Source organism: Chelonoidis abingdonii, chromosome 3 (assembly GCF_003597395.2).
Source record: "Chelonoidis abingdonii isolate Lonesome George chromosome 3, CheloAbing_2.0, whole genome shotgun sequence".
Taxonomy (NCBI): Eukaryota; Metazoa; Chordata; order Testudines; family Testudinidae; genus Chelonoidis; species Chelonoidis abingdonii.
This window is the reverse complement of record NC_133771.1, coordinates 66598217-66621928: the sequence shown is the minus strand read 5'-3', so window position 1 is coordinate 66621928 and position 23712 is coordinate 66598217. Positions and strand designations below refer to the sequence as shown.

Here is a 23712-nt window from a genome sequence, read left to right as displayed (position 1 = left end):
GAACACAGCAACGTAGGTCAAAGCTCGCTGCCCAGTATGCTGGACTTTGCACCGCCGCGCCCAGCCCTGCCACGCGCACCCACCCCCGGTGCCCGCCCCTGACCCCGCGTGCCAGACAGTCACTCCTGGCTCCCGGCTCGAACGCGCCGGCCAGAGCGGTAGCTACCGTCGGCCAATAGGCGTGCGGGATACACAGCGCTCCCGCCAATCCCGTGCGCTCTTGTTTCGGTGTGGGCACTCAGCAGCCGTTCCCTGTCCTGCCCCCGGCTCTGGATTGTAGCCGTGGCCGTCGTCGCTTCGCACGAGCGGCCTGAGCCGTCTGGCAGCCTGGCCCTGAGTGGGAGTCACTGAGGATGAGTCTCCGCGCCGCGCCGCGCGCGTCCCGCCGACCCTGTCCGAGCCCTTTCATCTAGCGACTGGTGAGGCGGGGCAGAGTCCTGCCGGTGCGGCGGGCGGGGGGCAGAGAACAAGGGGCGAGGCAGCCAGTGGGCGGAGCTGGCCCGGAGGCGGAGAGGAGGCCCGAGGGGAAAGGGACGCGAACTCCCCCAGGAGAGAGTCATAGGCGGGTGTGAGGGGACGAGACTCGAGGACAGAGACATGGGGGAGGAGGGGAGGAAGGACGGACAGACGGCGGTAGGGAGGGGCGGGAGGAGAGCAGTGCGAGCTCTCCCCTGTCAAGCCCCTCCACAGGAGCCTGAGCGGGGAGGTGTGTGCCCTGTGTCCCAGATACATGCCCCTGCCTGGCACGGACGCTTTGGAACTCTTTAAAGCGACCACAGAAGGGATCTGGGCAGCTGTCCTTATCCCGACAGACAAACAGCCTTGAAAGTCCTTTTCCTTTTATGGGCTCTCGCGTTATTTATTCTAGACCTTTTGGCAGCGGCCTCCAGTGATGTTGGCTTCAAACCCGGTATACAGAAACATTCTTGGCGAAGTACCAAAGTGATGAAACTTTTTAATAGAGTTCAAACAACCAGTGACCTTTCTGGGTTGTCCTGGTGCTCCACTACCTTTTCTTTAGTTTAGTCTCACTCCTCTTTCCACTGAGGAGATTGGCATAGCTGCCAGTCTTGAGACAAATCACCCACCTTTTTAAACAATAAATAATGCATTTCAGATAAAAGCTTCCCAATAACAGATATTTGGTAGCGCATGTACTGAATTCATTTATGAAATGCACGCTTTAAGTGGTAAATCCACCAAATAATTTTAAATTCGATGAAATGTTGAAAAAAGTATTGTTGGTTCACCAGAATGTATTATAAGCTGTGAACATTGTTTGACACACAGAGCTAAATCAAGGATCCAGCATATGGTTCCAGTAGGGGGAAGTTGTAGTGTGTGTGTGCACGTGCATGTATGTATTTGAATACACAATTTTAAGTCTGAATAATTTTGACCATTTCCAAATGCACCACATTCAACATTCCTCTTTATATTTAAAAAGGCTTCAGCATCTGTATTTTATTAGTTCTGACAAATGGATTCAATTTGTGTAAAATGGAGTCATTTCAAGATACTTTGGTAAAGTCAATTAAATAATTGTGCTCCATTTTGATGTTTTATTTTGTTATGAATTAAGTACAGACCTTTCTCTTTACGGTATTCATTAACAATAATGAGATTAACAGCATCGAATGAGTGGGCTAGAGCTGCCTTCCCTCCTTCTCCCTCCCTTCTGCAGCAGTAAAGACAGAGGAAGGAGAAGTTATGTCAAATTAGTTGCATGGTGTCGAAAACTAATTGCAGCATGTTATCCTGGTGTTTATGTGTTTGGGTTATGATTTATTTGTATGTGATAGAGCTGCTCTAACTCAAAGCTACATCATGATAAAAATGTTCCCAATGTAATGTCAGGACACGCACTGTGATTTTTTTTATTTCTTTTATTTATTTTTGTGCCTGTTTGCAACTGTTCACTTACAAATGGGCTCTCTATTTTTTCCCCAGATTTTGTGTCATTTTTTTTTGAGGAAGTTTCATTAGCTACATATGTAATGTTCATGTTACTTGATGCTGTTTGAACAACCACTTATACCACCCTAAAGGGACCGTCAGGACAAAACGCTTCTGTGTAATGAACCAGTTTTGATGGCAATCATACTACTATAATATGAAAGACAATTTTAAAGAGTATGCAAACATTTTTTGATATTAAAAATGAGCTAAACATTAAGACCTTTTCTTTGGACCAGAGAGTATCAAAATACGTTTTGTGTTCATTCTGAAATCATTTTATTTGAGCTTGAATTATTCATTGGAATAATTATTACTTTGGAAAGAGTTTACAATTATAGTGAAATACTAGAAAATGTTTTGAGAACTAAAACCTAGCTAAATTAAATAATAATTATTATTAGAATGTTAGAAGTCTAAGACACTTAAATAAAAAAGCAAACTGATGGGGGTCTGGACTCATGAAGAATGAGATTTAGGTCTGGATCTTGATCCCTTGTTCCTTAGGTTGGTAGGGATTTGGAACATTGCAGAGGCTATCAAGGAGAAGAGCAGCATGCTGCTGTTCCTTTCCTTGGGGCTAGATGTTCTGCCTCTACAGCATGCCCAGTGTTTGCCAAAATAAGAGAGAGAAATTTAACTACAAAGTAATTAAATGCCAAAACGTTTCATTAGTGTCTAGCCTAAAGTGTAATGATCTTAATCTTTAGTATACTGAAATGTTTCTCAAGTATCGGGGGATAGCTGTGTTAGTGTGGATCCACAAAAACAACAAGGAGTGTGGTGGCACCTTAAAGACTAACAAGATTTATTTGGGCATAAGCTTTCAAGGGTAAAAAAAACTCACTTCTTCAGATGCAACGTGATATGTTTGTGCCGTCTTCTAAATTATAACAGGTGTGCTCTCTGTCCAAATTGCTTCAACTTTTTTTTCCTTCTCTAATGTTAAATTATAAATGACTTTCAGCACTTTGCACCCACGAAAGCTCATGCTCCAAAACGTCTGTTAGTCTATAAGGTGCTACAGGATCCTCTGCTGCTTTTACAGATCCAGACTAACACGGCTACCCCTATGATACTTGATGTAAGATGGTGAATGAGGGTGCTTGTGTGCTGCCTGATTCACCAGGCTTTAAAATAGTCCCACATGCTTGTTGCCATTAGGCAACTCCTGAGGGGCAGCAGTTGTAAGATGTCTCTTCTTCACGTGGGCTGCTGCGGAGTCTAGTGAGAGGATCTGTGCTCCTGGAAAAAGCCAGTGATATTTAAGGCCAGGTCTACTCTACCAACCCATGTCAGTATGACTATGTCACTCAGGAGTGTGAACAATCCACACCCCTGAGTGACATAGTTATACCGAAACACCTTCCTGCCCCCCAAATGTAGACAACACAATGTTGATAGGAGAATTTCTCCCACTGACATAGCTACCGCCTCCCGGGGAGATGAATTAACTACACTGATGGGAGAAGTTTTATTAGAAGTGTAGGAGTGTCTTCACTAAAGTGCCACAGCAGTGCAGCTGCACTGCAGTAGCGCTGTATGTGAAGACAAGTCCTCAGAGTCTTTGCTGTGGGTGAGGATTTAGAAACAATCCCGCGGTATAAACTAAAAACATCTTCATGATACTCTTGCTACTTGTTTTTAATTCCTTCTCTCTTGCTGCAAGCTATTTTCTGTAATGAAAGAGTGTGTTAAATTGGAAGTTCTTCAAAAAGAGTTAACACTGACATTCCAGGTCTTTTGTAACAACAAAATGTTTTTTTAAAAAAGGCATGGGGTTTAATTTTTATTGAAAGAATAAAAGCTTAATAACTGCAGGTTTTAAAAAAAAAAGGCTAATGTTATAATACACAATTAAAATAAGGTTAATAATGTTCAAAAGAGAAATATAGGCATGGTCATAGGACAGAAAAGAAATAGACCATGGCTTATGCACTATACAAAAACAGAATTACAAAACAACACCACACACTTGTGCTACTTCCCTCCCCTATCTGTCCATTTCTGAATGTTTTCTGTTTAGATTCTGATCCTCTTACTGGGAATCTACGTGGGTAGACTCATGCATCTGTGCAGAGTCCCATTGCAGTCAATAGCGTTTCACACAGGCATGAGGATCAGTTGCTGTATTGATGCCTTAATTTATAAATTTGGCTTGGGGATCTGTTATGTTTTTTTTTTTTTTTTTTTTTTTTTTTTTTTAAATCTGTAGAATTCCTAACCTGTTTTTGAGCACTATAATAATATAACTGTTTGCTTTTATTGATCTATTAATATTTGCCTTGGAGATATATACAATCTTGTGCCTCATACAACAGCCAAGAGGTGTATTAATGCGCTAATAGTGTAATGCTGTAATAAAGGAAGGCTGAACTGACTTGCGTGAAAATAATTCTGTAGTGTCAAAATTCTTCACTTTTGCAGCAAATGTAATCTGAATATAATTATTTTAATGGTTTCAGAGTAGCAGCTGTGTTAGTCTGTTTAATGTAACTCACTACTTGTCTCTTGATTTCTTGTTATGCAATATTGTACATGACTTCCTAGCCATGTAGTTTTGCTTTCCTTTTTTAATACCTGGTCTGTCTGTCCACAGTAAGTCTGTGCCTGTCTCTGTTGATTTTTCTGCCCCCCCCCCCTTTTTTTTTTTTAAAATAAAAATTTGGCATCTTTTCCTGTTTTCCTTACCCTGTATGCTTGCTTATCTCAGGAGTATCTCCAACAAAAGTGTCTTTGCAGTTGGTGCTATTTGAAATGTGCTTGGTAATAGATCTTTCCATGTGTGGGCTCTAATATAAAAGCTGGCAATGACATTATAGTTTGTCAATTTTGTATTAATGCCATCATATGGCATGCAATGCTGTGTACAGTCATAGCACTAATTATAAACTTTGAAGAATTCTTTGGAGCGTAGTGAAGGAGAGGGAAAATGCAGGGTTCTCATAGACATGTCAAAGCTAAAGCTTTTTATATGTATATTTTTCTCTTTATCATTTTTGAACCAAGGTCCAATATTAAAGTATGACATTAGATTAATTATAATACTTAGCTTTTCTATAATGCATTTCATCTGTAGATCTCAAAATGCTTTATAAAGGAAAGGAAGTATTCATAAGAGAGCACTTATCTCTGTATCTGTGTGGGGTGTAGTTTCATATTTCTAGTATATTATTTTTGGCGGCTATCATAGTTCTCAAACACCTTTTCCACTTCCTTGGAATAAGGAGGTGGGCTGGTGCCCACTGAATGAAGACTTCCTTATCAATATCTAATACTGGGTCAGTTCTCTTGTGCATATCATTCTAGAAAGGGTGACTGTGGCACACTCCCACATCAAAGAGAAGGATAAGGGGTGACTTGATCACATCCTGTACGTACTTATATGAGGAACAAATATTTGATATTGGGCACTTCAGTGTAGCAGATAGAGGTATAACATGATCCAGTGGCTGGAAGTTGAAGCTAGACAAACTCAGACTGAAAATAAGGTGTACGTATTTTAACAGTGAAGATAACTAACCATTGGAACAATTAACCCAGGACTGTGGTGGATTCTCCATTACTGGCAATTTTTAAATCAAGATTGTGTGTTTTTCTGAAAGATGTGCTGTAGTTCAAAAGCCTGTGTTATACAGGAGGTCCGACTAGATGATCACAATGTTTCCTTCTGGACTTGGAATCTATGAATATCCAATGCAGAACTGAATTTGTCTGCACCTCAGGTCTAGCACTGGGTCTGCTTATAGAATGTCCATATAGTGTGGCATATAGATGATGGTGAACAAATGTAAATTGGATTGTTGCAATTTCTTTTGATTTATGAAATATTTCTGAATGTTACTGTTAAATAGAGCAGAGCGAATAATTCGTAGTGAATAACTTACTAAAAATGTACTCTGTTTATTTTTCTTAAAATTACTTGCTATTTGACATTATTTAGCAAATACGCTCTGCACAAGTTTGGTCTGTAGATTAGTTTATTCCCCATAAATTTGTTGCATTTAATATTTGAGGGATTATTTAACTTTGGGCACATTTCACATGAGATCGTTTGGATTAATACTGTTTATTTAAAACCGTGTTTCTGCTGCAAGTCACATTTGAGCTCAGAATTCATTTTTTTGCAAATGTTCTATAACAATTGCTTCCTGTGAGTATTTCTGCCAGTAAGATGATAGGGATAAGGACAAGGATTGGGAAACAGGATATCTGTGTTCTGTTCCTGGTTCTTCCACAGTCTTCCTGTGTTGACGCTGGGCAAAAGATCTAACCTTTTTCCTGTCTGTAAAGTGGTGCTATTACTTCCCTACCTCACAAAGTGATGGGCAGCTAAGTTAATTAACGTTCTGGGATATGCAGAGCTGTGATGAATGCTATGGCTCAGTGCTTCTCAAAGCCGGGCTGCCGCTTGTTCAGGGAAGGCCTCTGGCGGTCCGGGTCAGTTTGTTTACCTGCCATATCCGCAGGTTTGGCCGATCGCGGCTCCCACTGGCCGCGGTTCGCCGCTCTAGGCCAATGGGGGCTGCGGCTGGCCCGCGCCGCTTCCTGCAGCCCCCATTTTCCTGGAGTGATGAACCGCAGCCAGTGGGAGCCGCGATCAGCTGAACCTGCGGACACCGTAGGTAAACAAACCGGCCCAGACTGCCGGGGCTTTCCTTAAACAAGTGTCGGATTGGCTTTGAGAAGCACTGCTATAGCTTATGAGGTGCTAACACAGCTCCTTTAAATTTGTGTCATATTTGAGTTAATATTTACAGGACTCATTGATGTATTATTAACCTAATTCTAGTGAAAAGGTTGTACTGGTCATTTTGGGATATACCACTCAGGTTTCTAGGGGATTTTCAAACCCAGGTTTCATTCATAAGCTAAAAAGTTGTAAATCCTAGATGTGGAGGGCCAAACACTGTTCACTTCTGACACCCTGTTAAAATGAGGGAGTTGCACACATATAGCTGGCTCATAATGCGACGTTTGTGCTGGAGAAGGTTAATGTTTTAAAGTTTGTGTGTTTTGTGGTGGTTTTTTGGTTTTTTTTTTGTTTAGCTTGAATAGGAGTTCAAATTCAGATCGAACAACAGTTTTAATTTTCCTGAGTGATGTATGTAGGTCACTGAGTATTCTAATTGATTATGGACTTATCTGAATGTTTGGGATTTTTTTTGGTTTTGAATGCTGATTGTTTATACTTTATTTAATGTGTGATTTTATTTGTTTCAAAAACAAACAAAACAATACTATAGTGTCTGTCAACCATGGATATTTCCCATAATTAAGAATCCTTCTTAGTCTCACTGGTCAGATGCTTGAAAATGAATCATTTGAATCTTGAAATATGAAATTTTTTCTTTACCCACATGTATTTTTTCCTCTGTGAGAATAAATTTGAGTCCTTTCTAAAAAAAACTAAACAGCAATCTTCCCCCCTTCTCCAAACATGTTTAAAGAATGACATGTATTTTGTGTGTTGATGTAGATTATGGCCCAGTTTACCTTTAAAGTTTTTACTGTCCTTTTAATCCATACATAATTTAAATCATTTGGATAATCAAGGGGGCTGTTGAGTGATTCAGCCAACTGGAGTAACTGTGGGGCATGATTGAGAAGTTCCATATTTTTACAGGAATCAGGTCTGGCTTTTATGATGTATGGTGACATCAGTGCAATAGATAACACAATTTGGGCCTACCAAAATTCAATTCTATTTAAAAAAACAAAAAAACCAACCCCCACAAACAGGTATGGTCTTGGTATAAAAGTCTATTGAATGGTGCATAATCCTTATTTGTCTCTTTCCTCTTTTATCCCTTTTCTTGCAGGTCTCCCTCGCAATTATGGAGATTTAGAAGAATTAGACAGTGTGGAGGGGGAGCCCCCCTCCCCACTCCTTTTGATTCTTGGAATTTTCTATGGACAATAACAAGATTTTTGTTGTATAAAATGGAGAAATAAGACTTTAAAATATAACTTTATATTTATAAATATTTATATATTTTGATTAAGTGTCAAACATAACTGCATGAAGATTCTCATGGCTGCTGTATAAAACTGAATTTAAGTACTAGGAGTCATGAATTTCCTGCAGCACTGTATTGTGTCATAAAAAGGGAGTGCCTTAGCATTCATACTGGTTGCTCCTCTTAATGAGGGAGCTGTTTCAGAAAGGTGAGAATGAATTCTATCCTGCCTGACTGCACTCTGAAGTGTCATTCCCTGCAGCATGCTTTAGATATTATTTCTGTAGTTACCAGAGGAAGCGAAGGCCAGATCAAGGCCTTTCTCTCTTCTTACTGCTACAATGCAGCAACCCTAAAGGATACCTTTGGCAGGAATGCTCTCCATCTTGCTTCATCCTGTGGTAAGAAAGGCGTGCTAGATTGGCTGGCAGACACCAAAGGAGTGGATTTATTGGCAAAAGACAAGGAATCTGGATGGACAGCTTTGCACAGAGGCATCTTTTATGGACACATCGACTGTGCTTGGTCATTGCTGAAGGTCAGTATCTGACTTTATGTATTGCACATTAATTCTTTTAATATGTTTGGGATGTGTGATGCATGAACTTGTATCAAAATGCCTTTTCCTGTGACTTTTAAACCAGGTGTTTCTCAAACAGGGGTCACCGCTTGTGTAGGGAAAGCCTCTGGCAGGCCGGGGTGATGTTTTTACCTGCCCCGTCTGCAGGTCCATCCGATCACAGCTCCCACTGGCTGTGGATCGCTGCCCTGGGCCAATGGGAGCTGCCTGGCCCGGTCTGGCTTGCCAGGGGCTTTCCCTACGCAAGCGGTGACCCCTGTTTGAGAAACACCTGGTTTAAACTGATTGGTTGAGCTAAAATAATACAAAACTCTTTGTGGACACTGCTTAATTCAATTTAAACTAAAACAAGTTCAGGTTTAACTTGATTCCTTATTTTTAATAACAATTAAGCCAATTTGAAGTTAAACCTGTGCAACTTGGAATATAGACAGGATCTGAAGTGTTGGTCTTGTAAGTGACTCCACAGGAGCTGACCCCTGAGCCTGTGAGGAATCCTATTGAAGTCAACGGGCTGCATGTATTTCCATTTACCTGGAAACTCTCTTGCAGGGTAGAGATCTTAACAAAACAGTCTAGGTTTAGATTTGGCACCAAATTTTGAATTTCTGTGAAAATAAGCGTTTACCAAATATACTAACCGAAATTTTTCCATGACACTAAAAATAGTTAAATGGAAACAGTACTTAACAAATCAGGTATCTGCAGCTCAAAAATTTGTAACATTTTATTAGTCGTACATGAAAGTGAAATTAATTAGAAGCTGATTGTAATATTGGGCTTTAGTTCTGTCCCACTTACCTCCTTTAGCCAATCACTGACCAGATAGATGCCAGGGATTTCTGCCCTTCTTACTTAAGGTATTACACTGGCTTCTCATTACTAGCCTTATCTGTTCTCAACTGTCAGACTAAGAAAAATGGTTGTGGCTCCAACAGTTCTAATTTTAGAAGTTTTGATATTTCCAAAACGCTTGTTTCATGTGCTGCTTTACTTTCATCTTAAGCATTCTTTTCTTGGAACATTTCCAAGTAGTATGTTTCTCAACACTTTCTAATGACTTCTCGTTAACTTTTTAGAGTGTCTGAGATTCATTACTGGAGAATTTTAAAACTTTTTCAGTATAGGTTGTGTCCCATATGTATTCACTTCAAGCTGGGGGGGGGGGGGTGTTGGGGGTGTGTGTGTGTGTGTGGTGACTTGCTTCTCTTTGCCCCTAGAAACTATAGCAATAGCTGCACTAAAATATATATATATATTTCTTCCTTTGACATCATCTTTGGAACTGCTTCCAGGGCTAAAATGAACTCTCTTTTTTTAGGGAACTAATCATGTTAGATCAGTCCAGCAAATATTTGAATAATTCATCCAAAGATGAAATCTTAGTCTTCCAGTGTTCGAGACTGCAGTCTCTGCAGGAATGAACAAAAGACCCCAAAAGACAGTTTGAAGTGCAGACTTACCTTTGAAGGATTCTTTTAGTTCAGAGTCCAGATTGTTGTGCATGTTCAAACACATAGCAATCAACCCCTCACCCCCCGAAAAAAGTTACACAGCTCTCATCTTATTAGTGAAAATGACTTGATCAGCTATTCTTTAAATAAAAAATAACCAACCGTGCGTGTGTTAGCTTCTATGTTAGTGGGGTCGTGTATCTTCAGCCATTGTTTTCTTTCCTGTTTGCTTTTTCCTCACATACCTTCCTATTAGTAAACCAATTTTCATAGGGAAAAGATTCTAATTAACAAGTAAACATGGAGTATTTGTAAATTATTAAAGAGAAACTCCACTTCCATCGCAGCCACTTGCTATCATTGGTGAAGGTGCCCAACAGTAATAATAATGCTTAGCTCTTGCATAGTGCTTTTTCATCAGTAGATCTAAAAGCACAATAGTGAGACCTGTTTGCCTATTTTCAACTGTGGGAGTCAGTGCCAGTTCCTGTGTTTCACTGTAGGCAGAACAGTAGTTATTGTTGAAGCTTGACAAGTTGAGCCTTTTTTGTAGATCTATTTTGGTATCCTAAGTCCATTTCACTTGTCTCTGATTATTATTTATTGAGATAAATCCATCTTTAGAATGTCCTGGAATTTAAAGGATTTATTAGCTTCTCAAATGTAAAATTACACTGAGGTCACCTACGAATATTTATCATATTCATTTCTTTACTCGCTGTGATATGAGGAGTGATAGTAATATTCATACCAGGTGTTTTTTCCTCTTTCAGCGTGGGGTTAGTTTATACATACAAGATAAAGAAGGCTTATCTGCCTTGGACCTTGTGATGAAGGACAGACCAGCCTATGTAGTATTCAAGAAAACGGGTAGGGCTTCAAATGAATACAGAGATTCCTATAGGATGTGTACTGCTATCAATATATAAATGTATGTGCATATGTAGACAGTACTATCTGTTTCTAATTATGACTGTACTAATGGTGTAGTATCTACAGATGTGGTACAAAAGATGTGGAGGCAACATGGTCAGTTGTTAAGAGTATAGAAACAAAACCTTCTCTACGCGTACTCATTCTATATCTTTTGTCAGAAGAGAGTGCAACAGCACTTAATGATGGCAGAAGTTTAAGTCCTAGAGTAAATAGGGCTAACTAATGTTCTGGAACGTGTCTCGAGAACTTTCTCTGAGTTCAGTATTGGTGCATCTTCATTGATTGCTGGCAGTTAGTAGAGCATGTGCTACTGTAGATAAGGGTGAGAAATTCAAAGTACCTGTGGTATTAACCTTAGAATCCCTCCTAGCGTAACCTATCTGATATTCTTATCTTGGTTCAGCTATTTTTCAATAGCTGGCCTAGAGTAAATTGATGGGATTCTGTGACTTAAAAAGAAAAAATTCTGTTGACATTGAATTACATCCCTCATGGTTTTCACTGGCATTAATAGATTAAATGAATTCCCTATATCTCCTAGCAGCCAGTTTTATAATTTTATATCCCAGTTTTTTTAATCTTCAAAACACTTTAGTGCAACTTTTATATAATTTTAAAAAAGTAAACTAATTCTAGTCACTGGCAAGTTATTGTTATATCTAAGTAATGCTATCTGCTAGTTGGAGTACATCAGCACTTTCTTAAAAGACACTGCTAAGTTTAAAATCTTCTTTGAATATTCTTCCCCATCTGTGTTACTAATATCCGTTTGAATTATTATGATTGAATTTTAAAAATCTAACCTGCTTTTTCCTATTTACGCTCCACTTGTGCTTTTCCCCCCATTTCAGTCAGCTTTTGGGCAATGAAAATAGTTTTCAGTTTCTTTTGCTAATCAATTTATATTTTTGATTGCTGTAATATTTCATTGTACAAATATAACTTAGTTTTTTTGGTAGAAGAAATGTACGCAACCTAAATTCTGGGCTGACATTACCTTTATGTTCTATTTATTAAACACTATTTCATCATTATGTTTTGGTATTTAGTTGATTTTAAAATATTAGTGATTACTTTACAATCATGCTTTGTATGTTTACATAAAATATAGACTTAGTGTTGGATCAGAACTGATTTGACTTTTTCTTATCTGTTTGTCAGAGGGAAATAGGTTCAAGTTCACATTCTAGTATCACAGTAATTACAGCTGAGAGGGTACTGTATTTCCACAGCTCTAAACTATGTAACTTTAGCAAAAAAAAGTGTCTTTTAGCAGTTAGAGTCCAGGCATGATTTTATTTATTTATTTATATATATATATATATAATAAAATATATGGAAGACAAAACTTACTGATGAAGGTGTGCTCTATGAAGTTGGACAAATACTGTGAGAAATATATATGAACAAGGGACTTGTACGGGACATGCAATATGAAAAAATATATAATGATTAATCATTCTAAATTCTCAAAATAATCTTTTATAAAATATACCTTTTAAAATAGAATTTACCTCGTTTCTTCAAATTTTATTTTTAAGTGGAGTAAGATGTATACTGTTCTAGTTCACATATATATCAGAGGTGGAGTTAAATTAATGCAACACGCACACAGATGTAGTAGATATTGCAGATGGAATTTGTCCTTTTGAATTTTAGATCCCACAGACGTCTACACTTGGGGAAACAACATAAATTTTACCCTGGGTCATGGTGGTCAACAGAGCAAACATCATCCTGAATTGGTGGATCTGTTTCCTAGAAATGGAGTCTATATCAAGCAGGTATTCTGAAAAAAACAGATTAATAACCCATATACCATCATGAGTAAGATTCTTTTTCCACCGAGAAATAATCTAAATATTGGAGCTGATCTTGGCACCCTTTCTTATATAACAGTGCTATTTTAGTCATTGAAACTGCTCCTGGGATTAAGTGCTCCTGGGTTATTTTCTCTTCAGTGCACAGATCAATGGCTCCCAACTCTTTTTGGATGTATAGATACCATGGTGATGATGTAAAATGTTGGCTTGACATCTGATTTGAAAGCCATAATAAATTCCTAGCTTTGTAAATGCAAACTATGTTTTCAATAACAGATGATAATATTAAAAAATTCCATGCAGGAGCATGGTGCTTTTGTAGTTTGCGGTGTCATATAGACAATGAATTGAAGATGGACAGTGTGCTAGTTATATATAGATTGTGTTGTGTCTTGTGTGGATAGACTGTATTTCCTCAGTGAAGTCAGCATATTTGTAAAGTAATTTACAAAAAGAATGCTAAAATACTACCCCTCAAACTGTAACCCTCTCTCTTTTTTTTTTTCAGGTGGTGCTTTGTAAATTTCATTCCGTGTTCCTTTCCCAGAAAGGACAGATTTACACTTGTGGACATGGTCAAGGAGGACGCTTGGGTCATGGTGATGAACAAACATACCTGGTATCTTTTAAATATAATTAGCACAAAAAATCTTGTTTCAGATATGCAGTCTCAGAGTTCATTAAACATCTTCCCAAGTGCACCATCAAAGTTCTAATATTTTGTTCAGTTGTGGGTTATTTTTAACAATGACAGTCTTTGTTCAGAAATTATTTACAAAGGAAGAATTTTTATGTTTTAAAATGGATTTTTATTGAAAATGATCAGTACATATTTTTTCATTTGAGTAGTGTGTAGTTCCATTATGGAAATCAATGAATACAAACTTTAGAATTCAGTTTGGTGCTGTGTGTGTCAGTCTTCATGAAGACTTCAGGGCTATGTACTGACCACCAGCAGTATGTACTTATTTTACATGAAATGACATTTTAAAATTTTTCTGAGAAACCTGAGAGTGGATCAGTTTATGAGAGAAATTGCAAGTGTATGTATGTGTGTGTGTACATCTGTATATATTAAGTTGTGTGATGTAAAGACATTGTTGGCTAGAATTTGGAATAACCACACGAATTATGAATGGCAAAGCCATAAATGATTGATTTAGGTCCCAAACAATGCCATCATATGACCACTTTACCTATAATTCTGTAGATGTCGCACATTTAAAAAAGAAATAGTTGAGGTTTTTTCTAATTCCTCCATTTATAATGCCAAGCTTCTTTTGTACTATGAATCCAATTTACAGACGTCTGATGGAAAGCACTGAAGGCCTTGATATTTTTGAGATTGATACTACTATCGAGAAACCTTATATATGTAATTGATCTTGCACAAAAAACCATTTTTGTGTGTGTGTGTGTGGTTTCCACCCCCACCCCCCGATTTGAAAATTGGCTGAAACAGCATTTTTGATCAGGGCTAGAAGCAAGTGGCTTTTGGAAAGCTGTGATTCTCCTCTTTTTCTGTGGGATTGAGAGATATTGGACGTCAAACCCTTACGGCAACACTGTAATTTTGGAGGAAAAATATGTATTTAGGAGAAAGAAGGGGAAGCCTTTTTCTGTCAGGGTAACTTTGAAAAAAGAAACACACACTCACCACTAATTGTGACTATTGAAAACTGCTCGGATGTTTTGGAGCTTTAGATTTAGTTCCTGAGTAGATTGCAGGTGATCTGTTCTAAAGGTACATGCTAAAAGTATTTTGTCATATTAATCTTCTTTTCATGTGATATGCAATGCGTAATATATCAAACAATAATTACACAATTCTGTATGTTTTAAATGAGTTTTCTTTTCCATTTCTATTTTTGGTGTGGGTTTTTTGATGTGATTTGGTGATGGGGGTGTGTGCATGGTATTTTAAAAAATTATCTCTCGGTATAGAAATGAGTATTTTAATGTTTTCAACTCTTGGTTAATCTGTACTAGGTTCCAAGACTTGTGGAAGGTCTTATTGGCCATCAGTGTTCCCAGGTAGCAGCAGCTAAGGATCATACTGTTGTTTTAACAGAAGATGGATATGTGTACACCTTTGGCCTAAATACTTACCATCAATTGGGTATTCTTCCTCCTCCTACTAACTGCAGTGTTCCCAGACAGGTAATAACTGCTTAGCTAGTACTTGGATCTTTTCCTCACTGAGAGTGAAATGTTAGGATCATATTGATATCTGTATGTAAAGGTTGTAGGGATAATTCAGTGGAACATGGGGTCAAATAAAAACATCTTCTCCAGTTCGTTAGCACATAATCTCAATGTCAAATAATTCCGTTATGTAATCAGATGGTTTGCCTGTCTGTGCTCTACTTGGATTCTAAGCTTATAGAACAGGGATGGCAACCTTCGGCATGTGGCCCATCAGGGCAATCCACCAGCTGGGTGCAGACATTTTGTGTACGTTGACAGTCCACAGGCATGGCCCCTGTAGCTCCCAGTGGCTGCGGTTCGCCATTCCTGGCCAATGGGAGCTGCGGGAAGTGGCGTGGGCAAAGGGACGTGCTGGCAGCCGATCGGGAATGGGGATCAATGTATAGCGTCTAGATGAGACACGATACATCGATTCCCTGATAGATCAACCACTACCTGCTGATCCAGTGTAGACATACCCTTTGGCATGGGTGGAACAGTGTCTCAGCTGACTAACTTTTGAAATGAACCCTGTTTTTTTAATACCAAATCTTCAATTTAATTAATATGGACTTCAGTTGAAAAGATGTTGATTTATGCACATCAAATTTATTTGCTTGGGATTTGACACTTACATGAAAATCTTTGTTTTTATATGTAGGTTCAGGCAAAAAATCTGAAAGGTAGAATGGTTATTGGAGTGGCTGCAGGCAGATTCCATACAGTGCTATGGACTAGAGAAGCTGTATATACCATGGGACTGAATGGTGGCCAGCTCGGTAAGAATCAAATAAAAATTGTCCTTAGAAAATGTTACTCAAAGTAAAAGCTGTCATCTGTATGAGAAAAGAAGCTTAATTAATGTTGGGTTATACCTGTCATCCCCTTGCTCCAGAACACCCACTTTTTAGTGCTGTCAATGATTATTTTTATTCTTGAAGATAAGAATGGGGCCAGTCAAATGTAGCTTTACTGTTCAAATTTATTTGGCCAACTTTCTCTTCTGCGAATCTTGTGTGGCCTATCACTGATGACTTTCAGGATACAGAATGTCATTGTTTAAATTTAGAGAGGCAAGGTGGGTGAGGTAAAATCTTTTATTGGACCAACTTCTGTTGGTGAAAGACACAAGCTTCTGAGCTACAAAGAGCTGCTCCTGCCTCTTTCAGCAACAGAAGTTGGTCTAATAAAAGATTTTCCTTCATTTATCTGGTCTCTCTAATATCCTGAAGCCAGCACAGCTATAACAACACTGCAAACTACACTGTTTAAATTTGTAATTTCCCAAGAGGAGTGCCTGTGTTGTGCACAGCACTGGCACACTGTTGGCACTTCTTTATGTTCTATATCCAGTTTTCCCCTATCTGTAAATATACTATTGGGAATTACCTCAATTTTTCATCCTCACTAACTTTTTAAAAGCAAGATACATATCTGAATATGCATTGTGGCTTTTTTTGTTTGCTATTTTTGCTAAGCCATTACTAGAATTGTCTTTTATTCTTGCTTCCAGAATAAATATTGATTTGATGTGTTAAGACGATAGCTTATTAAACATACCACATAGCCATGAACGTCATTTATAGTTAAGGGTCTATGTGAAATGAAATATTTTTGACATTTTAACACTTCAGAATGTCAGACAGATATTGGTATTTAGACTGAGTTTCTCTTTCTCCAGGTTTACATCTGTGCAGATTGAAAAGTTTTGTTAGTTAATCCTGGTGCTTTGTGTTTACATGCAGTAGTATGCTGACACTATGAAGCTTAGGCGCTTCTCTGGAAACTGCTTTTATTCTCTCTTATGTAGGAGCAAGGCAACAGTAGTTAAAATTTGTATATTACTGTTGGGGGAATAAAAAAACAACCTCTATTGATGAGAAAATTGTCATTAACAGGAAATACTTTAAAAATATCTCATGTTCTGCTCTTAAATTTTAAGTTCATAGAGTTTCCATGCTATTTCATGGCCCTCTTATTACACCCTAATACAATTTCTGTTGCTCTAATAAATGGGATATGCAGTAGAATTCTTGCTTCTGCTAGACCAGGGGGGTCTCAAACAGGGGGTCGTGAGGTTATTACATGAGGGTCACAAACTGTCAACTTCCATCCCAAACCCCGCTTTGCCTCCAGCATCTATAATAGCAATAAATTAAAGACACTTTTTAATATATTTATAAGGGAGAGTTGCACTCACAGGCTTGCTATGTGAAAGAGGTCACCAGTAAAAAAGTTTGAGAGCCACTGTGCTAGACCAATGTGGCTCAATACTTTCTGTCACTCCTCCTGCTGCAGCAGAGCCTGATGTCATAAGCCACGTTGTCAGTATAGGGAAGGGGGAGAAGGTATGGTGGTTAAATTACAACAGTGTTGTTGAAGTGCAGCTTTGTGTAAATTCACTCTTTCAATAGCTCTGTCTTCTAACCCCCGCCAGTATGTAAAAACAATAAGACTGAAACAGTTATTTATTTTGAGGGTATATTTAACTGTGCCAGTATTTATATTTAATGTTTGACTTGCACAGGTTTTTATAATTTAGACAATTTTTAGCATTTTAAATAAATTTAAATCTATTTTAATAGTTATTAACAATGTTTACTTAAGGGACTGTATCTATGTCTCTCTCTATACAGTACTACCAAAGTCTTGATCTATTGAATTTGGAGCCTCTTAAGCATCTCTAGAAGGGGCTTTAGGCTCTGAAATTTTCTCCACACAGTATGGTTGCCAAAGCCTGGATTGGTCTACCTCCTAGACTTGCTCACAAAATCCATTTCTTTTCTTGAGTATTTGGGGAAGAGATGGGCTTAAAGGGCTGTGGAGGAAGTGGGATGAAGGATTAGTGAATATGATAGCACAAGGAATATTGTGATGGGTATTACTCTTATAAGGACAGTCAAATTAGCAATAACGTGAAAGACTTCTTTTGCTTTCTATAAAATATTGTTTGAAAATAAGCACGTAGAGTTCTGGATATATTCTGGAAAAAGGCAAACAAAATAAAATAAATTTATTTATAATCTCCACGTATCTTCATCAACATGACTGGGATCAATAATATGCTTAGAGATATCATGTGTAATTAATAGCTGACTTCTGGTAACATCTAAAAATAGTTTTCTTCTTAAAAAGTAGGAAACAGGAATGGGATTGAGTGTCTGAATCCTCTCCTTTCACTCCCACTCCCCATTTAAAGAAACAACAACAAACAAAACCCGCACCCCAAACAAATCCACCCTGCAACTAGGTACAAGAGCCTTTACAGAGAGGCTTGTTCAGTTTCTGAACAGAGTCAGTTTATGCAGCAGGAGCTAGTTTGGCATCTGCCAATAACTAGTTAAGGATACATGGAGGTTGTGTTGATGTGATGTGTCAACTAATATCACGATCTTGCCATAATCAAGTAAAATTGAGTTTATACAGTATAATCTGTCCTGCTAATGAACTTTCAGTTTAGTGTGGTAAGCAAGATAAATGCAGCTGTTGTGTGATGGTAATGGCTAAACATATTTAATTATCTTTCTGTGGTCTGTGATTGTGTAGTCCATAAATCCATTATCTTTTTTTCAGACTTCATTTTTTGTGATACTGTGACTATAAATGACAAGTACCTTTTTGATTCATTTCTGTCTAATAATAGTGAAGATGAGTTGGTAGCATAGAAAAATTAAATTTTAATTGGCTTTTCAGGAATATTTATATAAGAGAATGGGGAAGTGTTTTCAGAATCAAATGACAAACAATTATGAATCTCAGTGACATACATGAGGGGGTTGTATTTTGTTGTAGGATATTTGCTGGATCCTAATGGAGAGAAGTGTGTAACTGCTCCTCGCCAAGTCTCTGCTTTGCATCATAAGGACATCACCTTGTCCTTAGTCGCTGCAAGTGATGGTGCTACAGTATGTGTTACTGAAAGAGGGGATATTTACTTGCTCACAGACTATCAGTGCAAGAAGATGGCTTCCAAGTATGTATTTTTTCCTTTAAGTGGAAGTACAATACTAAGTTAGTTTCACTGGGTTTTTTTCTTTTTTCAAACTATTTTGGAAGAGATTTGGAGGAGGGATGTTCGTGTTCAAGAAGTGATCTATACCTGGTCACCTTTAAAGTTTCTTCTTCCTTGACTTTTTGAGCTTGGCTTGATGTAATAGTTTAGTTAGTGGAGGCATTGAAGGCTGGCCTTGTTTCTTTAATAAATAGATTTATTTTGTATTTGTAGGTGTGTAAAATCGCCATATGCTGATAGCTGAGTTAAAATACAACTGTTAAAAAGGTTTCAAGAAATCAGAGTATGAATAATTAGATACTTTCAATTACTGAATATTTAAACGAAACAGATCTGTGGAGGTTGCAGATGCTGGAAAATCAGATAAGGGGGAAAACATTAAGAGAAGCTTCCTTTTTTTCTAGCCAAAAGGTTTACTCTTAATTTTTTCTTCCTGCAGCTGTTGTTTCTGAATCCTTCAGTCTTATTTCTCAATTTGATGATGATGGAGAAACTTCCATACTTACATGTAAACCCTTTTAAAATCCCTTCTAATTTAGGACAGGGAGAAGAAAGTAGTCTCAAAATTTGTCAGGGTTTATTTCCTTTAGATCAAAGTGACTTAAATCACTGATTTTTAGTTATTTTCCTAAAGAGGTAATTCTCATTGGTTAGTATAATCATTTAAAAATGTACATTTGCAACCAAATGTGGCCTTTAAATTATAGAATGGGTGCCTGTGCTAACCAGGAGGTTTTCACTATATCTATACCTATTTATTTTTAAGCAATTATATAGCTTAACATTATTTATTCAGATTGTTAATTTTGCACTTTTCTGTGTTACGCCCATTTCTTTACTAGATCTTTTTTTAACTGGAATTTGTGCCAACCTAAATTTAGATGGACATTGGAATTCAAATAATATTCACAAAAACAATATTTTAAGAATTTCATTTGACTTTTAATGTGCCGGGTACATAGGACAGTAAGTTTATAAAAATGTGTAGCATTTAAAACTGATTTAATAAACAAAGGAGATATTAATTGTCATTACTGAATTGATGGATTTTTTTTCTGGTCACTATGGGCCAGATTTGTGAAGGTTCTTTGGTGCCTTAAAATGCACCTAAATCAATGGGAGTTAGAGACCATTGGGATTTTCAGCAGCACCTGAGAACCTTCAAAACCTGACCTCTGGTGACCAGAAATAAAGAGTTAAGAGCTTAACTGGTTTAGGTGTATTTGAAATCATGTATCTTAAAGTGCCTCAAAACCTTTGAAAATCTGGATGGTATTGTTCAAGTTCTTAGAATTAGTGGATCTGATCCTCCACCATGTGGCTTTTATTAATAGAATGGAAGAACAAAACAAGCTTTCCTGCTTTTTAAACTCTCAATTGGTTTCTCAACTTTAAACTATTCAAAGTGAAGAAAATAGGATCTCTGCACCTGCTAGCTGAACTGAAACCAAAAGTAATTAAAGAAAAAGCTTTTCTGCCCAACAAAATGAAAAACATTTGAAGAAATACATACTAGCATTCATTAAGTGGCAAAAACTGAAAATAATATAGATGCTTAATGCAGCACATGATATTGTGACACATACATAAAGTTAACCTCAGAAGTTAAAGATGTTTTCCCCTGAGTTTTGCATACGAGTAAAGTAACACCCTTTGACTCATTTAAAACTTGAGGGCTTATTACTGCATATTTTTTATTTACTTAAATGATTTTAATAATTTTAAAATTTTATTTTAAAACAGGTTTATTTTTTAAAAGAAAAGGATTTAAATTTAAGAGTCTGATTTTTGTTTTTTTAAATCAGTTTTATCCACCCAGAAACTTGATGAATTCTGTAACGATGAAGTATAGATTTTTAAATAATCCAAGTTTTAATTAATGGGTGATGGGTATGAACTATTGAAACTGGAGGAAGATGGATTGTTCAATGTATAAAGTTCAATGTGTTGCATTCTAATATGTTCAGGAGTCTGTGTCAAAACTATAAATAAGGCTATGTTTTAGTCATAGGTATTTTTAGTAAAAACCACGGACAGTTCACAAGTAGTAAATAAAAATTCATGGCCCGTGACCTGTCCAGGACTTTTACTGTATACCTCTAACTAAAACTTGGACCGGGTGCTCTAGTGCGCAGCTCAGGACTGCTGCTGGTGCTGGTGGGGGGAAGGAGCAGTGGCACTCGGCCCAGGACCTTCGCTGGTGGGGGACGAGTGGGCTGCAGTGTGTGGGCCAGGACCCCTGCTGATGCTGGGGAAGGGGGAAGAGGGTTGGTGGGGTGGGCAGGCTCCCTACCCAGCTCCAAATGGCATGTCCCTGCACCTCCTAGGGGGAGGGATGGCCAGGGGGGCTCTATGTGGTGCTTCCTCCACATGCGCCAGCTTCCACTGGCCAGGAACCACAGCCAGTGGGAGCTGCGGGGGAGATGTGTGTTGGTCTGGGCAGAGCATGGAGCCCCCTGGGCCCCTCCGCCTAGGAGCTGCAGGGACATGCCGGTTGGAGCTGGGGAGGCCTCCCTTCTCTCTGAGACAAGCGCCATGCCCCCCCTTTGCACCCACCTCCCCCACTGCAACCCCTGCCCTAGCCCTGAGCCTTCTCTCACACATCCATACTGCTGCTGCTGACCCAATTTAGTCATTGTGTAGAACCTTTGGGTGCCAGTCTGCCTACTGGCAAAGGCTAAGGGGAGTCTTTTTTACTTCTTTCTATCTGGGTGAGGTTGGTCATATGGATCAGAACAAAAAGGAAAGATGAATTGGTAACTAATTTTGTTGTTCTCATACTGTGCTGTGTGGTGGTTTTTTTTTCAGCAGAAGAAACTTTAAAAAAAAAAGTCTAATGTGCCCTAGCTGTACAAGACAGTGTAATTCTATTCCAGAGTCTTGTGCTTGAGGTTTATTTTCATATTTTTTGACGTGTCCATCAGTTCTTTACAAGAGGAGGGTATTCTCCCTGTGGTGATGAAGATAACCTATTTTGAAGAATGGATGGACATGAGACAACTACTGTCTGTCTCAAGCCATGAGAATATTCTGTTTTTTGAGGACTCTTAAATGTACTACAAGGGAAAATTAACCACAATAACAAACTATGTATGTTACCATAGCTGCTTTTTAAAGTGATTCTCTAAATATAAAATGTCAATTTTTGTGACACTTCTATATACATGTTAATGGATTTGTAGGAGAAATATTATGTTATTGTTGCTTTTGTGTTCATTCAGACAGCTTAACCTAAAAAAGGTTCTTGTTAATGGGGGATATTTGGAATACAAGATGGATCCTCAACATCTCAAAGAAAATGGGGGTCAAAAGACTTGCATTCTTGCCCTGGATGAAGCTGGACGAGTAAGTTGTCTGCCTAATGTATTAATTCTTTTGAAACAAGAGGTATATTGAAGGGCTAGGCAAATTGAGAACAGAACCACAGTGTGACAATGCAGAAGAATTTACTAAAGCTTTCCATATTATAGCAACTCTTCCTAGGAACCCTCAAAACTCAAAGCATCCTCAGTTGGTTCATTGCAAGTTCTAAACTTACGGCACCATCTAGTGGTGTTTGTAAAGTTTTTGTTTAATGAAAATCCTGCATGGAAGAGAAATCTAAAATTGTGTTAGCACCTGAAGAATGAAGAGGATAGAACTGAACTGGTGTTCATTTCTGCATTTTTCAGTCTTCATTTTTGCTACGTGACTGAGCTCTTTTTATAGGATAAAGCAGATTTTTGATAGGTGCATCTAGTCTTTCAAATTAGATGGTAATATTTTGTCAAATGGAGTTTATTTTGTCAAGATGTTCATATGTGTGCACATGCATGCTGTAAGCCATGTGACTTGTAAAGTTACTGTGCCTGTGGGATCCAGTGTGGCTGCAATATCTTCTAATTCCTAGAGACATTGAGCTGGCATAGCTCTGTTTATTTCAGTGGTGTTATGCCAATTTACGCCAGATAGTGTGCAAATAAAATGGAAACTGGTAGTTTCGTGAGTATCAAGGTTGTCTTAGGCACAAACATCGCAAATGACTTCTTGGAAGGAATGGGGACCCTCTCATGCTTTTCAGCACTGAATCAACAGTTAGTCGTCTGGCTTTATCTCCCCTCTCCTCATGCAGTACTGAAGGAAAAGGAAACTTGCTGCACAGCTTCTTCCCTTGATGACATTACCCAGGGTACAATCTGGACCAATGAACATCTGTATCCCCTCAGTTATCCAAGGCTTGGATGCATTTTACACTGCTTTGCTGTGAGAGCTACCACTTCTGGTCTGCTTGCACACAGCCTCCAGCATGTAATTTACTCTCAGTTATAATATATCAGTGCTGTTACCAGTCACTTTTGAATTACACTGTAGAGGGACACAAGCAAATTCCCAGTCCCAAACTTTCCCCAGAAATGTATGCCTTGTACTGCCTAGCTCTGCTGGACAATACAAGCTCATATAAAGTCTGTAATTTTATTAATAGAAAATGATATGCACAAATCCTCTTATCTCAAATGGAGTTGCCCAAACACTTCAATCCGATCAATCATACTGCTTCAGATAAAACAATAAAACAAATTTATTAACTATAGAAAGATAGATTTTAAGTGATAACTAGTAATGAGGCATAAAAGTCATTATTGGTTACAAGAAAATAAATTAGGTATTAGTTGCATATTGCTTTTAACAAGCTGAGTGAATTCAAAACATAGGTTTCTTTCAACACATGTTTCAGCAAGCTTACTGATTGAATTTCTTGCAGTCAGGATCCCTCCCCCAATCTAATGTCACTTCATTTTTCTTCAGGTATTGTTGATGCCATAGG

At 38.1% G+C, this 23712-nt stretch overlaps 1 protein-coding gene across 1 annotated transcript in view; it reads left to right on the top strand.

Annotated features, from left to right (window-relative positions):
* Nucleotides 1-222: 222 nt before the first annotated feature.
* Nucleotides 223-23712, top strand: part of IBTK (inhibitor of Bruton tyrosine kinase) — an 85305-nt gene continuing 61815 nt past the window's right edge. The window contains exons 1-9 of the mRNA XM_032767205.2: nucleotides 223-419; nucleotides 7779-8454; nucleotides 10724-10820; nucleotides 12546-12670; nucleotides 13218-13328; nucleotides 14699-14869; nucleotides 15558-15675; nucleotides 18689-18869; nucleotides 22130-22253. Of these exons, the coding sequence (XP_032623096.1) occupies nucleotides 8131-8454; nucleotides 10724-10820; nucleotides 12546-12670; nucleotides 13218-13328; nucleotides 14699-14869; nucleotides 15558-15675; nucleotides 18689-18869; nucleotides 22130-22253 (1251 nt within the window). The 5' untranslated portion in view covers nucleotides 223-419; nucleotides 7779-8130. The remainder of the gene's footprint in view (nucleotides 420-7778; nucleotides 8455-10723; nucleotides 10821-12545; nucleotides 12671-13217; nucleotides 13329-14698; nucleotides 14870-15557; nucleotides 15676-18688; nucleotides 18870-22129; nucleotides 22254-23712) is intronic.